The sequence below is a fragment of the Ictidomys tridecemlineatus genome, chromosome 10, assembly GCF_052094955.1.
Source record: "Ictidomys tridecemlineatus isolate mIctTri1 chromosome 10, mIctTri1.hap1, whole genome shotgun sequence".
NCBI lineage: Eukaryota > Metazoa > Chordata > Mammalia > Rodentia > Sciuridae > Ictidomys > Ictidomys tridecemlineatus.
In genome coordinates, this window is record NC_135486.1 from 87,240,388 (window position 1) to 87,257,885 (window position 17,498).

At 41.4% G+C, this 17,498-nt stretch overlaps 1 protein-coding gene across 2 annotated transcripts in view; it reads left to right on the top strand.

Moving 5' to 3' along the window:
* Window positions 1-17,498, top strand: part of Fam171a1 (family with sequence similarity 171 member A1) — a 116,416-nt gene that overhangs the window by 81,792 nt on the left and 17,126 nt on the right. For both annotated transcript variants that reach the window (XM_078023366.1, XM_078023367.1), the window contains exons 4-5: window positions 1,190-1,348; window positions 6,407-6,583. In XM_078023366.1, the coding sequence (XP_077879492.1) occupies window positions 1,190-1,348; window positions 6,407-6,583 (336 nt within the window). The remainder of the gene's footprint in view (window positions 1-1,189; window positions 1,349-6,406; window positions 6,584-17,498) is intronic.

The following is a 17,498-nucleotide window of genomic DNA, read 5'->3' on the forward strand; positions in this document are numbered from 1 at the left end:
AGGATGGATCATATCAATGATTTTTAGGAGGTGGAAGAAGCATTATGACCGTCTACCACTGAGGTCACAGGTAGCCAAGATGACCCTATCCAAGATATAATTTTATCAGTCTTTTGAGCTTTCATGGTCTCACCCGTAGAAAGAGAAGAACCTTGGACTCATTGATTCTTCAAGCTCTTGCTTCTTCTAGAATACTTCTGGATAGGTTCTTCCTCCCTGGCAAGTTAAAGGGAACCCTGGGGTGGGCTTAAACACCACCCACTCCTGGCAAGGCTGGTATACTAGGCCAGCTGTGGGTCGGAAAGAAGGAGCCTTTGGCTCAGGTTCAACCTCATGCTGTGGTAGGATATTACAGTTTTTGTCTTAATGATGTTTCTGCTGGGTTTATGCAAAATTATTTCCCAACTTCACATCGTGTGACTATCACCACCGCATTAGGTACAAACAGATTCAAGCTTTGCAATCATAACATCTGGAAAAAGGTAAACCGCAGGTGACATCACAAGGTAACCGTTTGGGTACACCAGCCTTCTCACAAAGGAGCAGGACTTGGTGAAGAGGCATAACTTTGGATCATTTTATTATAAAACCTGTGACATAATCTGACACAACTAGTAAGCACCCCTGAGGAATAGTCGGGCTGCCAGATGGCAGCTTCCACGAGGAAGAGAGCAGTCGTGCTGGGGGCCTCTTGTCTGCGATTCTTTCCAAGACTGAACATTTCATCCCTTTGCTCTGCTTCACTTCGGTCTCTAGAGTTAGACCAGATTTTGCCAGAGAGAGATGAGGGAATGGGTTTGTACCAGTGTCAAAGCCTATCTGTGGCATTGTTTGTGTAAAGAGATTAATTGTCAAATATTTGTTTCATTTACTCAGACTTTCCCAAAATGTTATCCGTCCTGCAGTGACGAGACTGTTCACAAATAGAACTTGGAAAAAGCTTTTTGTTAAAAACCTAAATAACATCCTGTGTCAAAACAATTGTGACAATGGGCTATTATTTCTCGCCCCATAATAGCATGTTGCCACATTTTTGTGTCCTGCCTGAATGAGGGATGGGAGGCAGTCTGGGAAGGAGCCGGGTGGGGAGGCAAGTGGAAACCCTGGAGAAGCCCCTTCCTGGTTTGGCATTTCCTGAAACTGAAACGGCTCCTCCTCGGGGAGGTAACTCAGAGGTTAATCCCTGCAGGTGCCCGGCCACAGCCTCGCGTTCATTTCCAGAGAAGGGCCCTGAGGTTGCCTGAGAACACCAGCTACAGCGACCTGACCGCTTTCCTCACAGCTGCCAGTTCTCCCTCGGAGGTGGACAGTTTTCCTTACTTGCGAGGACTAGATGGAAACGGAACAGGTAATTTGAATCTCTTTTCTGATTTTTCGGTGGGAGCTTCTGGGTTGTGTTTTGTATTTGTTGGTTTTCAATATGGCTGGAAGCATAAGCACCGAAAGGGGAAAAAAGGGCAGAAGAACTCTCCCCACAAGTTCAAGTGCATCTGGGCTGTTCCACCAGTGCATTTGCCGAATTCAGTCTGCACTGCTGCCGAGTTGTGTTTTAGTGAATTGGTCTCCTCCAGCCTTTCTGCTGGTTCCAGATGCCAGAAGTAACTTCTCTAGGCTATCCTTTTGTGAATTATATTCAATTCAGAGAACATCTTATACTTGAAATTGGATTTTTTTTTCTTTTTACATATGAGATCAGAATTAGGGGATTTCTGCCTCCCTGACATCCACCTGGTCCCAGGTAGAATATGTGCAGCAGTCTGCCCAGCTGCCCTGAAGGAGTTTCGTAGCCACCACCACCACGGTCACAGCTGGGAGGGGAAAGGATGGCACTGGGCCTCATTTGCAGATGAGCAGTGTCACTCCACACCCCACCAGCATGAGGGACCCTGAGTAGCAGGGAGCTCTTGCTCTTTATCATCTGTATCCATCCAGTTTTCCCCACATATTCCCTCTCTCTGCACTTGCTTTCTCTGCCTTTCTTTCCTTTAAAGGGGATTGGAAAGGGCTCCGAAGGGGGGTGTTCCTTGGAATGTCTCAGAATAGCCAGGCTTTGATGTTACTTGGAATCTCCTGGCAGATCTCTAAATCAGCTCTGTCATTGTCATTATCATAGCCTGACACAAATCCAGCCACAAGATCAGAGTAGCCAAAAGCTACCAGCCAGAGAGTAGAGGATAATTCCGTAGCAGAGAAGATCTTCATTCATACCCAACAGCGCAGTTCTCTGGGGCACTTGGTGACAACACGGCCCTCAGTCTTCCCATGGTGCACAATGAGAGCAAGATTTTTGAATCCCTAAATTGTCGTGTTGTCTGCCTCTTCTTTCCCCCAATTTAGACTAGATACAGCATAAAATTAAAAACCAGAGGCTGTTCTGAGATAATTTGTGCTGGGTCAGTTACTGCATTTCCTAGGGACACTTTTATTGAACTTTACTTGATTTTCTAGTACTTTACATAAATTTATAATTCTGAAAAAGCTTTTAAACCTAAAACATTTTATAGCATGTTAATAAGTTTCTTGTTAAAGATGAAGGTGACCTGGTCATTTCTTATTCACTTTGCTGCCCTCTGTGATACTTATTTTGAGAATTGTTTCACTTTTTGTGTACTGGTGGTGTGATTAATATGTCAGTCCTTTGCCATCAGACAGATGTGTGTCATTTTAGTAAATATTCTGGAGGAAAAATATTGACTTTTACTTTAAATGTGCAAGAGAGAAGCATTGTTTTTCTCTTGCACATTTGAGACCATCCTAACTTGTATCCAGTGTCCCCAACAAAAGGGAACACAATCCTAAAACCCCAAGTCTGAGGTACAGCCTCATTTTTCAGAGCTCATTAATTTTTCCATGTCCTGCTTCCAATCGCTTTTGAATAAATGATGAAATCTGAGAAGACTTGGGCAAGAAGAACACAATGACACAGGACTATTGATTTTAGAGGAGTTCATTTTATTTTAAAATCACTCTGTTTCACAGGGAAGAGAGAAGGTCTTGGAAGGTGACATTAAAATTCTTTTCCACTGAAATAACTGATGAATTGACCTAGAAAGGATAGGCCTTCTCTGAGACCTACCAAGAAAGGCATCCAGCCTGCGGTACAGTCACATTCGCCTAGAGGGCCTAAGCTTGGGTGCCACGAAGCACCATGAGCCTACAGCTTCTGAGCTCCGTGCAGGCCTCAGTCCCAGCTTGGGCACAGCTTCTCTTCTCCCCCACAGTCACTTGCCCCTGCTTTATAAAAGGCATCTAAGAGATCTCAGCTTAGAGGGAGAACCCGGACCAGATGTGTCTATGGGATGACAGGTCATACCTGTAAGGTCAGCAAAGGTGGCAAGAAACAGAGGAGCATGCAGAAGGGATTAGAAGGAGGTTTTCTCGGGGTGTCATAAGGGCAGTTGTGTCCAGTTTAGAGAAAATAGAGAAATGCAGCCATATGGAGAGCTCAGCCGCTTCCCACTCAGTCTTTCCAGTCCCTCTGCTCTGTGGCTTCCTTACGTCACAAGGAGTTGCCCTCCTCCCCCACGAACCAAAGATATTGGGCCTTCCAGCATCACAGTCTCCCCCTGGCTGCTAAGAAAGCACTGACCTGCTCTATGGCATTCCCAAGGGGGCTTAAAGGAATAACTTCCGCTGACAACTCCAGGAAGATAATAAACGATCAAGTTGCCAATTATGCTGCAACCCCAAAAAGTTGGTGACAGGCTGATTATCCTTCACCCAAAATACTTGGGCAAAAGTATTTCAGATTTTGAAGAGGCTATTTTTTTTTTAATATTTACATAGACATTACCAGTTAAGCATCATGGGACTTAGAAATATGGATTTCAGATTTGATCTCGAATCAGGAGCAGAGCACAGTGACTCACACCTATAATCCCAGCAGTATGGGAGGCTGAGACAAAAGGATCACAAGTTGGAGGCCAGCCTCAACAACTTATTAAACCCTCAGTAACTTAGTGAGATCTGTCTCAGAATAAAAAGGGCTGGAGAGGAAGTTTAGTGGTAGAGCGCCCCCTGAATTCAATCCCAAGTATCACAAACACACACACAAAAAAAGATTTTCCAGATCAGGGATACTCAACACTGAACTGGAGTAGAATGCAAAGCCAAACGGAACCCTGGTGGCTAAGCTGAACTATTCATGTTACAAGTAACTAATCAACTGGAAGCTTGAGATGAGACCAGTGTCTTCTAGCTGCCTGACGTGCTTCCCACTCCTCCTGTTCTTTGCCCTGACACCTATCTTGATTTGGACATAAATAGCCAAGTCACATCAAGAGGGGACAGAAATCCAGGCACAGTGGTGCACACCTGTAATCCCAGCTGCTCAGGAGGCGGAAGCAGGAGGATCACAAGCTCAAAGCCAGCCTCAGCAACTTAGTGAGGCCCTAAGCAATTTAACAAGACCCTGTCTCAAAATAGAAAATAAAAAGGGCTGGGGGTGTGGCTGAGTGGTTAAGCACCCCTGAGTTCAATCCCCAGGACCAAAAAAAAAAAAAAAAGATGAGGCAGAAAGGGAAGCCTAATTCTATAGAGAACTCAAAGAGTGGAAGGGAAATAACTTAGCCCTTAAAGTATGAATCATTTCAGAACAAAGAAAGCAGGAGGGTAGAGCATCATCAGGGAGGCCTTTAATGGAGTACTGATGAAGCAGAGAGGCTTCCAGAATGTAGAGGAGACCACCTACCATGTTTTAAGGGACCTAGAGAACTTCTAAGGGGACTCTCAGTGACAGGAACCTAATGCATATTGTGTTCAGCTAATATGCTCATTCCTGCAATGTTGGCTTACTTCTGAATGCTTACAGCTGAGAATATTTATGCCCATACCCTTGAGAAGGCATTTAGTCCACCCTCCTTAGTTGTGAAGATAAGAAAAACAGTCCTAGAGGAGCAGAGCAACTTGCCAGACTGTGTGGGTAGTTCATAGCAGATCTGGTTCTGGAATCCCACTTCCCTGGAACAGGAATGTATAGGATCATGGAAAGGAAGAATCAAAAGATGAGGAAGGAGGAATGAGAGAGAGACCATTTCTAATGCTTTCTGCTCCACTCACCTGCTGCCTCCCTGTACAGAGACAGCCCCCAGAGGGCTTGATGGAGGAGAACAGCCCTCCCTAAAGGAAGACATTAACTCTAAATCATTTATATAATAGAGTCCAATGAGTTATTTGACCTCTCTGTAGTTTTAAGTTACAACTCATCCTGAGGTTCTGACAAAGCCTGGAGTCAAGCATGATAGGCCTGGCTTTGCTACTGTGTCACCTTAAGCACTTGGCACATGTATCTCCCAATCCACAGGTATTTTACCCAGAAACATGGTATATTCTGGGATTTGGTTTTCTTCATCCTAAAACAAAATGACCAGACTAAAAATAAAAGTCTTCTCTTCCTTTGCCTTTCCCTCATTGCAAAACAGACATGAAAGGTTCTGCTGTCATTGACTATCCAGAAGTTGCTCTGTGAAGGATTTAGCTATAACTCATTGTAGAAACTCTCAAATTCACGATTTGTTTTCAGTGTTTTCATTTGTTCCAAAGTAGAGGCATTAGCTCAGATAGATGGGTAAGTGTACAAGTAGCTGAATAAGAAACCTTATAGATCATATTCTAATGTTGCCTAAAAAATTTTTATCACTCTCATTCTGTTCAAGGAAAGATGCAAAATTATGATAGAATATATTTGCATGATATTATATTTTACTATAGAGAACTCTAAAATGGATTGCTTAAGTGTATAAATATTACATACTCTCATAAGAATTCTCTAATTTATCAGGAGACAGTCATTAAAACATTGGCTTGAATAAGGCCTCTAATGGAGGGTAAATGGGATATTAAATTCCTTTTAAATAGACCAAAATAACAGTGGCAACTAAAATAAATCATAAATACTTCAAGTCCAAGTTTTAATAGTGTACTTTTAGCAGAAGTTAATATTTTAAAGCAATCCTTGAAGAAATTTATTGTTTTCTTTTTAAAAAAAAAAACAGTCTAAAATATTTGGTTTCATTGTGGTCATCTGTTGGCTTATGTTATTATATGTGTTAAATACGTTATTGGAGCTTACTTTATGTAGAAGTCATTTTCAGTGATTTCCACATATACTTCACCTTGCATTTTAGAAAAATCTTTCCCTTTTGAGGCCCTTTTGGGAAAATGGAGCATAATAGATAGGCTTGGCAAACCCCAGCTTGGAACCTGGGTCTATACTACTAACTAGTACATGACCGCAGGGTAGCTACCATTGCTGCCCTCTCTGAGCCTGTGTTTTTATGCATACAATGGTTGTTTTACCTGCCTGATGAGGTTATGATGAGGATTATAGTAAGGACTATTTTTCCAAGGGTTTCTGCAGCCCCAGGTACTTAGTAAAAACATGATAGAAACTGCCTCTTCTTTCTAGGAAACAGCACCAGGTATGACCTGACCCCCGTCACAGCTGTCAGCGTCCACTTGCTCAGCAGCAATGGAACCCCGGTGCTGGTGGATGGTCCCATCTATGTCACCGTGCCGCTGGCCACCCAGAGCAGTCTGAGGCACAATGCCTACATTGCAGCATGGCGGTTTGACCAGAAGCTGGGTAAGCAAGGGTCCTGTGTCATCATTGGCTCCAAGACTCTGTTACCATTGGGTTTTCCTTCTAAGGAGCCCCATGGAAGTCTGCTTTCCTGTCGTTAGTGAATGCTAACACTCCCAGTGCATTTATGGTTTCTGGTGGGTAAAGTTTGCTCCGCTGTGTCCTTCAGCCACTCAGCTGGGAATTTCATTTCTTTTTTTTTTTTAATTTTGCACATTTAAGCTAATTAACTTGAAAAGAACCTTTAAATGTGATGAGCTAAAATCGGGTCTCCTCATCTTTATCTTTTTATTCTTCAGGAGATTGTATGATCTCTCTTGGTGACATGGTCTCTTTTTTTTTTTTTTTTGTCTTCCAAAAAAGGAAAAATATTTGCCAACATTTTATAAAGCAAATAAAAATGACTTATTATCCTACCACCTAGTGAAAATCACTAATACGTTTTGAATCCTACCTGGTCATTTCACTTGCACATGTGTGTTAATTATCAATTGGTGCCACGAAACAAATTTCTCTAAAATTTATCAGCATAAAGCAACAGTGAAAATCAACCATCTCATGACTTCTGGGTGGGTCACAAAACCAGGCACAACTGAACTGGGTGTTTCAGGCTTAGGGTCTCTAGCAAAGGCTGCTGTCAAGCTGGCAGTCAGGGCTCTGGCTCATTGCTGGTCATCTTAAGCAGGATTCAGCTGAGACCAACAGGTGAATTTCCTGACTCACTCACATGGTTGCAGTCAGACCTCGGCTCCTCACCAGCTGTCAGCTAGAAGCTTTAGTTTCTTGCACAGGGGTCTCTCTACTTAAAGTGTAGCCACTTGCTTTCCTTTGGAGTGAGTGATCTGGGAGAAAATAAAAATTTAAAAGCACAAGTACCCCCAAATAGAAGTCCTCTTAAAGATTGCCCTCCACCCAGCATTTTAAAAGAAATGAGATTATTTCCTAGATACTTTGCCATATTTAGCTTGTTTTTAAAAACCATTAGAATAGCATGAATATCCTTCCATAGCATTATACTCAACAGTATCAATTTTAGTGAGTATATAGAATTCTCTTACATGGCTGTATCATAGTTTGGTTCATTAAACCTTTTTTTTTAAAGAGAGAGAATTTTTTAATTTTGTTTCAGTTTTCAGTGGACACAACATCTTTATTTTTATTTTTATGGGGTGCTGAGGATCGAACCCAGTGCCCCACGCATGCCAGGCAAGCGCGTTACCGCTTGAGCTGCATCCCCAGCCCAAACCTGTTTTTACAATGAGAAAAAAAAAAAATGTTACTGTTCTAATGGTTGATAAATATCTTCTTGGCTAAATCTTTATGCATAGCCATGATTATTTTCTCATTTGTGAGAAATATGCATTTACAGAGACTCATTCTCTGATGTATTCTGCCCACCTTTGTTAGCCCTCCCAGTGAACCCCAAACACACCCAGGTCTGTCTCTGGAGAGGCAGTCAATAAAGCATATGATTAAGTGCAGGACTCTGTGGACATGGTGGATTGAAGTTCTAACTCTGTCCCCCTTGGCTGTGTGTCCCTGATCAAGTTGCTGAACCTTTCTGGGTCAGTTTCCACAGCTATAAAATGGGAATAATGATGGTACCTGCTGATTTTATAAGGAGTATATTAGGGTTCTCCAGAGAAAGAGAATCCTTTGGATGGAAAGCAGGGAGAGAGATGAAGGAATTGCCCCTTAGGATTGAGGATGACAAGCCCAAAACGCAAGACAAGTCGGCCAACTAGAAATCCAGAGAATTGATGTACTTTAAGTCTAAAGTAACTGAGGAAGCGTTTCTTTTTCCTTGGGGGAGCTTCAGTCTTTCTCTGAAGGGCTTCACTGATTAGACGAGGGTGATCTGCTTTCCTCAAAGTCTGCTTTAAATGTTATTCCCATCCCCCCAGATTCCTTCACAGCATCTGATCATGTACCAGGAGGGCCCTGCCCTAAGCCCTAAGATGAGATACAGGGGTCACAGCAATGGATGAGTCAGTACCCTAAGGAGCTCGGTACCATATGGGGTCCACAGCAAGCGTGCCCAAGAGTTCACGAAGCACACAGAGGTCCCCACTCTGGAGCGGGCCCTCTCTGGCGGTGCCATCCCAGCACCTCGGGTTTCTCATAGTCCAGGTTTCTGAAGAGATTGTCCCCCACCTGCTCTTCCTACCTCCCAAGCCCCTATGGTCCCTCCTCATCCTTCCAGTCTCCCGAAATGAATGTCACAAAGGCCATTGGCAGCTGCCAATTGTGGAATCAGTGACCTCCTCATCTACCCTGATGTCCCTGTAGCATTTTATGGCTTCCTTTCCTCTGTCAGAGGCCCTCTTCTGGGTCTTATGACCCAGCCCCCTGGGTTCTCTTTCTGCCTGCCCTGGGCTGCATTCTGTACCCGACTCTTGACTTAATTGATGTGCTGTTGCTGGGTCATTTAACCATACCCCACACTCCTGCAGCTGCCTGTGATTCTGGCTATCTATCAGATTTTCGTCTCTGTAGAGCCCACAGGAAACTCAAAATTCAACCTGCTGAAAACACTTACACACACACACACACACACACACACGAATTCTCTCTCTCTCTCTCTCTCTCTCTCTCTCTCTCTCTCTCTCTCTCTCTCTCTCTCTCTCTCACCTCTGCACCTGCTCATCTCTGTGTCTCCTCTCTTGGTTAAGGGGATCATCTACCAACCATCAGAGAAGTCACCTCAGAGTTATCTCCAACTTCCTCTGTGCCCCACTCCACCTGTGCCCCACTCCACCTGCAGCAGTGTCTGGACTTAGAGTCATGTTGCCGTGAGACCGTTGTTTCTCATACTTACCCTCTCTTTCTCTGAGCTGCCACTACCTCGGCTAAGACTCTCTTCTCAATTCTGGAGTTGTCTGGATGTTTTACAGCCCCTCCTTTCCTCCGTGGTCCTTGTGTATGGCTGCTTGGGTTATCTTCAAAACCACAGGCTGCTTTCCTTACAAGCCACTCGTTGCGAGGAAGGCCAGGCTATCGCATGGCACACAGAGCTCCACAGATCCAGCCCTGGCCATCTCCTGCCTTCATCCCAGCCACTGTCCTGGGCTCGCCCTCCGTTTCCACCACCCCAAACTGTCTATGTTTTCTCAGACCAGCTAAGGTCTCCCTCAGAGCTTGTCGCTCTGCTCGCACAGAACCTGTCCTTTCAACTGTCTTTGCCCACCGCTAGGTGTGATGGAGCCCCACCAGCCCTGGTGCACATCCCAGGGTACTGACATTCTGTCAGGCAATGGCTGAGCTGTGCCCCAGGCACCACCTGGAGCTCACAGAGTCTCATTTGTCTTTGAATCCTTAAGAGTAAGAACAGTTCCCAGCACATGCTAGGTATCCACTTAAAATGTCTGTTGAGTAATCAGATCAGATGAGCATGATTCAGACGTTTTCCGATGTCAGACATTTAATATGACAATATATCATTGTGCTCAAGATGATTATAGACATCAACTTTACATATGTAAGCATGTTAGCTTTCTGTCACTGTGACAAAATGAACCCCTCAAAAGGAGGAAAGATTTGTTCTGGCGCAGGGTTTCAGAGTTTCATCCACCGTCACCTGGCCTTGTTGCCTTCAGGCCTGTGGCAAGGCAGTACATCATGGGAGGGAGCACATGGCAAAAAACACTGCTCCACTCGGGGTCAAAGTCCCAATATCCCCTTCAAGGACACACCCCTAGTGACTTAACTTCCTTCCACTAGGTCCCACCCCCTGAAGGTTCCAACACCTCCAGTGGCACCACTGACTGGCAGTCAAACCTATGGTATATGGACCTTTGGAGGAGTGGCCATTCCAGATGTAAAGAGAGAGAGAGAGAGAGAGAGAGAGAGAGAGAGAGAGAGAGAGAGAGAGAGAGAGAGAGAAGGGTGATGCTCAGAGCTATTGTTCAAGGGAGAAGAGTTACATTGGATTTTTCTCCATCATTATTCTCTTCCTCCTTCCTGCCTCCTCTTTTCTAAATGAACACATTTGAATATGGGTGACTAGGACCAGGAGATCATGTTCCTAATATAATGAAACTTTCTCTAGGTTAAATGTGTGTCATGTGTGTGGTAATGATATGGCGCAGGTATATAAAAGCAATGTCTTGCTGTTCATTAGTGTCGTTCATGTACATTTTACAAGCAACGAATATTTATTTAAAGAATTGTTTGAGGGCTGGAATTGTGGCTCAGTGGAAGAGCACTCACCTAGCATATGTGAGGCCCTGGGTTTGATCCTCAGCACCACATAAAAATAAATAAATAAAATAAAGATATTGTGTACAACTACAACTAAAAAATAAACATTGTTAAAAAAGAATTTTTTGATATATGTAGTAGGCTGAATAATGCTCTTCCCCCAAATGTCTCCACATCCTAATCCTTGGACCCTGTGAATATGACCTTATATTGTTAAGGGGCAGGTGTGATCAAGAATCTTGAGATGAGAAGATTAGCCTGGGTTATCCAGATAGCCCACTATAGGCACAACAGTCTTTATCAGAAGGAGTCAGAGTCTGAGGAGATGGTGGTGTGATGGTGAGGGCAGGGTTAGAGCACTCTGCAGGTGGAGAAAGGGGTCAGGCAGCCACTGGAAACTGAAAAGGGCCAGAAAAGGGATTCTTCCTCAAGCCATCCCTACAGATATCTTCATTTTAGCCCAGAGAAACTGAATTTGGACTCCTGACCTCCAGAGATATAAAAGAATATATTTGTGGTATGTCCAGCCCTTAAATTTATGGTCATTTGTTATAGCAGCAGTAGGAAGCTAATACAATATAGAATCATTAGAAATAAAGATGTGCATATTGTTATGAAGCCCCTGAAATATGTTATCCAAGAAGACTTCAGAAATAATCCCCGTGGTCTTGAGCCTTTTCACTGGGAATCTTCATTGTGTGGTTGATCTATTTTCATTTAAATGGTTTTTTTTTAACTTAGCATCTACTGCAAAAAAAATGTAGCTGCCAAATTCCTGGCTGTAACAGATTGCACATGCACAGAGAAAACCCAACGTTTGGATTGTCATTCAAAAATACTCAAATGAATAAAAATATGTTTTCTGAAAACTTTAGGGTTGGATGGACATTTCAAAGAAACCTATGTTCCTTGACTTACTAAATTCAAATGAAGCCTACATGTCTCATAAATTGTTTACTAATATATTTAATCAATAATATTATTATCTTAGTTCAAATTGAAACACTTCAGTTAAATAAAAAAATTTCAAAGACAGTATTATCAGGTCAAGAAAACAAATTTAGGAATTCACTAACATATCTTACTAAATACATAATACAGTTTATCATTTGTTGCTATATTATGATATGATAATCACTTTAAATCATTTAATACAGGGCTGGGGCTGTAGCTCAGTATCAGAGCACTTGCCTAGCATGTGTGAGGCACCTTAGCATCACGCAAAAATTAACAAATAAAGGCATTATATCAATGTACAATTACAAAACAATTAAATCATTTAACACTTTAAATTATCAACACTTTGTAGGTAAATCAAAATAATTACCAATTTGAAATTGTTAAACAACCAGAAGTAGCAACTTATAAATCCATTCAGAATTTTTTGCCTAACTCTGTGTTGGCCAACTGTGACCCAAAAACTAAGAATTTTTTTTTATTTTTGAATGATTGAAGAAAGAATGAAAAGAGGAGGAAAGAGGGAGAAATAGTCAAAGGATACAGTTTCCAGTAAGTTCTAGAGGTCTACCATACAGCGGTATGAATATAGTTAACAGTACTGTATAGATACTTAGAATTTGCTAAGGGAATAACTCTTCAATATTCTTACCACAAGAAGGAGAAGAAGAAAATGGTAGTGGTGAGGTAACGGTATGTTGTTTATCTTCGTATGTATTTTGAATCATCAAGTCATGAACCTTAAGTATGTACAATTTTTTTTTAGTTGTAGATGGACATAATACCTTTGTTTTAGTTATTTATTTATTTTTATGTGATGCTGAGGATCGGATCGAACCCAGTGCCTCACACGTGTTACACAAGCACTCTACCACTGAGCCACAACCCCAGCCCCAGTATATACAATTTTTATTCATCAATTATAACTCAGTAAAAACAGAGGGAAATAAAGAATATCTCATGACACATTTTTTTTTTATTATATGAAACTCACTGGGGATGTAACTGATAGAGTGCTTGCCTTGCATGTGTGGGGCTCTGGGTTTGATCCTCAGAACTACAGGGAAAAAAAAGGAAGTGAGGGAGAGACAGAGAGACAAATAAAATTTTATTTAACTCATGCATAAGCATTCCTAATAAAGTTTTATTAGCACACAGCCATGGTCGCCTGTTGGTATGCTTTGACACTATAACACTCTGTCCCCAAACCAAAAATATTTACTATCAGTCTGGCCTTTTATAGAAAAAGTTTGTGACCCCTGATCTAGCCTCCCGGGGGAAACTCTTCCCATTCTAATATCACATTCAAAAATATTCTACACTTTGCAAGACCAAACTGGGGTGTGGGTTCAGTTACAACCTCCATATTTCCTGTGAGCCAGACAGCCTTCTGCACTTTGCCAAGTGTGACAGCTGATGTTCAGAGAAGCAGATTTTCATTGTGAGAAAAAAAAGTTTCTTTTATAGTTTTTATGAAACTTCTTTTATAGTTCAGTGGGACTTCTGTTTGAATGATAAAACCACATTTTTAATATCAACTCTCTAAACCCACATTTTGTCTCTAACTCAAATACTTAAATCCATGACTGCAGATAAAATTTTCTCTCTGGCTGGGGTTGTGGCTCAGTGGTAGAGTGCTCGTCTCACATGTCTGAGGCACTGGGTTGGATCCTCAGCATCACATAAAAATAAATAAATAAAGGTATTGTGTCCATCTACAATTAAATATTTTTTTAAAAAATTTACTCTTAGGCTTAGATGGACTCTTTCTGACACTTTACAGGGGTCAGTAGTTAATGCTGCCATTTATCCCACTAGTCATTTTTTTAATAGCCACAATTATCTTTTAAAAATTTTTTGGGGGGGTGGGGACTTGTGAAGAATTTCTCATAATAAAAATTAGCATCTCCATGGACCACCCTACATATTCACCCAGGGGTTGCCTAATACATTAGCATTTTTTTAGAGTAAAAATAACACTGGATTATATTCAGTATGTTTATATCAGTATTGGCTATGTGGCTATATATACTCTCAAGTAATTTGTCTAAAACACACAAAAACTTTTGCTGCATTGACAATATGCTTTGCTGAAACATTTGTGTTAAATTTCCACTCAATTTATGGCATAAAGATGACCCTACTTAGTGGATTTGTGTGTTGTCTTTTGAGGAATTAGCATAATTCTTTAACTTATGATTCTCTGATTGTGCCTTCTCTGTGTCCTACATGAAAAGGTGCATTTGAAGGAATGGGATGGGATGTGAATAAACATGCACATCTTGTCAGTCATTAGCAGTGGTCAGTTTGACCTTTGAAAGAAGCAGTTTCCCTTCCCAGGTCTGGCAAAGGAAGTGCATTTCAGCTGGAACTTTCTGGACAATAAGAGAATGACCATGTCAACTTGCTTTCCTGGGCCTTTACTTTTTCTTTAGTGTATAACTGGGGCAGCAGATGGCTGTCTGATGTAGGAGGTTGTCACAGTGAAATCTGACTTGTAGCCCTGGGGAATGGTCACTTATGAACAAGCAAACCAGGTCAGTGGTTAGAATTTAAAGTGACTGACTGACAGCAAGTGGCAAAGAAATTGAGACTTAAGATTCTGGATTTGTTAAGTTTCTGCTACTTAAAGGCATCTCATTTGATTTGGATACTTTCATTCTAATGAGATGACAAAAATAAAAGCATGTTCTAAGAGCAAAACTACATTGTAAAATCCAGTTTTAACTGCTTTCTCAAAACATAGCCCGCAGAGTATGTGGGGGTTGCTATAGAAATGGTGGTTACTGAACCAGCTTCTTATCATGTATGGCGCATACATAGCCGGCACTCGGGAGAACCTAGTCATAATTGGCCTGGAGAAGATTTGTGTCTGCTTCAGATGGTGGACGTTACTGCTGATGCTGTGCACATTTAATTAGTCCTTTAGGTAAGTCATGGCCAGCTTGTCCTTGAATGTGGAGCTTATTTAAAATACAGATCTCATATTTTGTTTCATTTCGTTAGTTTTGGGGGTGGAGAATAATGGGAGGGAGTGGAAGTCCTTAAAGCACTAATTATGCTTGTAACTTTAAGAAAATGAAAATCACATTACTGAACATGTAAATCACACACTCTGGATGATAATAATGTGTAGGTTCAGTTGTAGCAAATGTTACTGCTCCAGGTAGTAGATATTGATGATGAAGGAGGTTGTGCTTGTTGGTGGGCTGGAAGGCAATTGCAGAGAGAAGTGAGAAATCTCTGTACCTTTCTCTCTGTTTTGCTGTGAACCTAAAACAGTGCTTTGGAAAAAAACAAGTAATTAATAATAGCATTGCTTATATTAATAGCTTATATTTTTCTCCATCATAAGCTACATATCTGGATGAAAGAACTCTGATTGTAATACTAGGTATTGTGATTGGATTGTAAGGATGAACTGTTTTACATTTTGTGGGCAAAAGTTAGAACAGAAAAAGGAGTTTATTTACCTACATTAAATATATATTCATATGAATGACATTAATTTTAGTCATACACACACCACTTTTTCCCATGAGAACAGATGTAGTAGTGAAGGGTGTTGAACAAAGAAGAAAGTCAACTTACCTTTGTGTAATATTAATATATCCCTAAGAACACTGTCACCTGAAATAAGTCATTTCACAGCAAAGATTGAGGCTTAGAAACAAAGAAACAGTTCCCAGGAAAAAGAGTCTCTACTTTCCCAGATGTAAAAATTACCCTTAGAAGCAAACTGGACTTCTGTGAGATGAGTAGGAGAAAAGGGAATGATTTACCTGCCAGGAAGGTAGATCAATATGATGTAGCAGATAGCAAAGAAAACTGAGGACATAGGACTTATTTTGAGTAAATGATGACAAAGTGAAACTTCGTCTTGCCAGAGATCTCGACATCCAGTCAATGGTGATGTGCTTTCTCTCTCGCTTTTTTTTTTTTTTTAATATTTTTGTTTTTTAGTTGTAGTTGTTAATGGACCTTTATTTTATTTTAATTTTTATTATTAGTTGTTCAAAACATTACATAGCTCTTGACATATCATATTTCATACATTTGATTCAAGTGAGTTATGAACTCCCATGTTTACCCCATATACAGATTGCAGGATCACATCGGTTACCCCATATACAGATTTTTATGTAGTGCTGAGGATCCAACCCAGTGCCTCACACATGCTAAGCAAGTGCTCCTCCACTGAGTGACAACCCCAGCCTGGTGATTCGCTCATTGAGATGCAGATGGGGATCTTTGGGCCACTATAGACCCTTAGCATCCTGGTTGTACTGTCCTACCCCTCTGGGCTGATAAAAAGGGATAAAGCCAGGGTAATAACACTTGTGCTGCCCCTGGGAGTGATCTCAGAACAGGGCCGGTTGGTTGTTTTTCAGTTATTACCTAGCAACTCAAAAAACAATCTTATAATACCAATCCATTTCTGGGAATTGTTAAGCCTTTTGTGTTGGTAGCCTCCCCCAAATGACAATTTTCAGAAAATAATACCATCCCACTAGCTCTAGTGTAGCCGGGATTCAGAGTGCTTTTGTTTTAAAACCCTGTTCTTAGGAATTTGGTTTTCATAAAATATCACTGGATGAAGAACTAGAAGTTGACATGCTTGGGTTTTAATGAAAACCATTTTTTTTTTTTTACAAACTTAACAAATAACCAGTGTCTGCTTTTGTGGTCTCAGAGTTTGGAGATCAATATCTACATCAAGATCAATATCAGTCCTCCTCAAGAAAACCTGTCTTCTTTTAGAGTCAACTTTTAATGACCAATTATGGAGATTCACGTTGTGGACTGTCTGTGGCAAGTTTGTGTCCTGCTGGCTTTCCCCATCACCTAGAAGCCTCCATGCTTCTTGGAATGCTGCTATTTGGCCTGGGTTTTAAGTACAGATGTAACAGATTCATTCCAGTATCACACTGGGTAAAAAGTAATTAGGAAGGTGATGATGCCACAATTTTTTTCAGAAACAAATATCTTATAATTGCCAATTTCCTCCATTTGAATGAATAATTTATAAGTAAAAATGTTTTGGGTAGATGTGAGTATTGCACTGGATAATACATAGCCTCTGGCATTAGTGGGACAGATTACTGAAGCAGCACACAGCCCAGCAATTGGCACAGCATGGGCTTGAGTGACAGCTCCTCATTAGGTCACTAGTTGTGTGAGCTAAAGTAAGTCCTTGAACCTCTCAGACCTCCATTTTCTCTCCACAATCCCTACCTCAGAGAATTGTTGTGAATGAAGAACAATTACAATAGTACTGGTCACTTGACGAAAGGCTTTATGGATGTAGGCCATTATTATCATCATCATTGTTGTTCTTGCCTGGTAAATTTTGGGTAAAGTATGATAAGAAAGGAGGACTGGTATGATCAAGCTATAATGTCCCTAAATGTAGCATCCCAATCTCACCCTCTACCACCACCACCACTAGGCTGATATTTAGCTAGGATGCCTCAGCCATCCATCTGACTGGTCAGTGCCCCATGCTCTATCAGCTGTTAAATATTTTGAATATCATTGACTGTTTGGAATTGAATTTCTAAATAACCCTTTAGTTCAGAATGGGTTCTGCCTTTTAATTTGAGCAATATAAGAATATGCCTTCTGGTGTGCAGAGCAGATCTCTCGCTAGTGCCAAAGCCCAGCCAGCTTCCTGTGTCTGTTTCTTTCTCTCCATTGGACACCACTGGCCATTACAACAACCTGTGTTGTCATCCTCATCTCCAGTGAGGCACCAAGGATG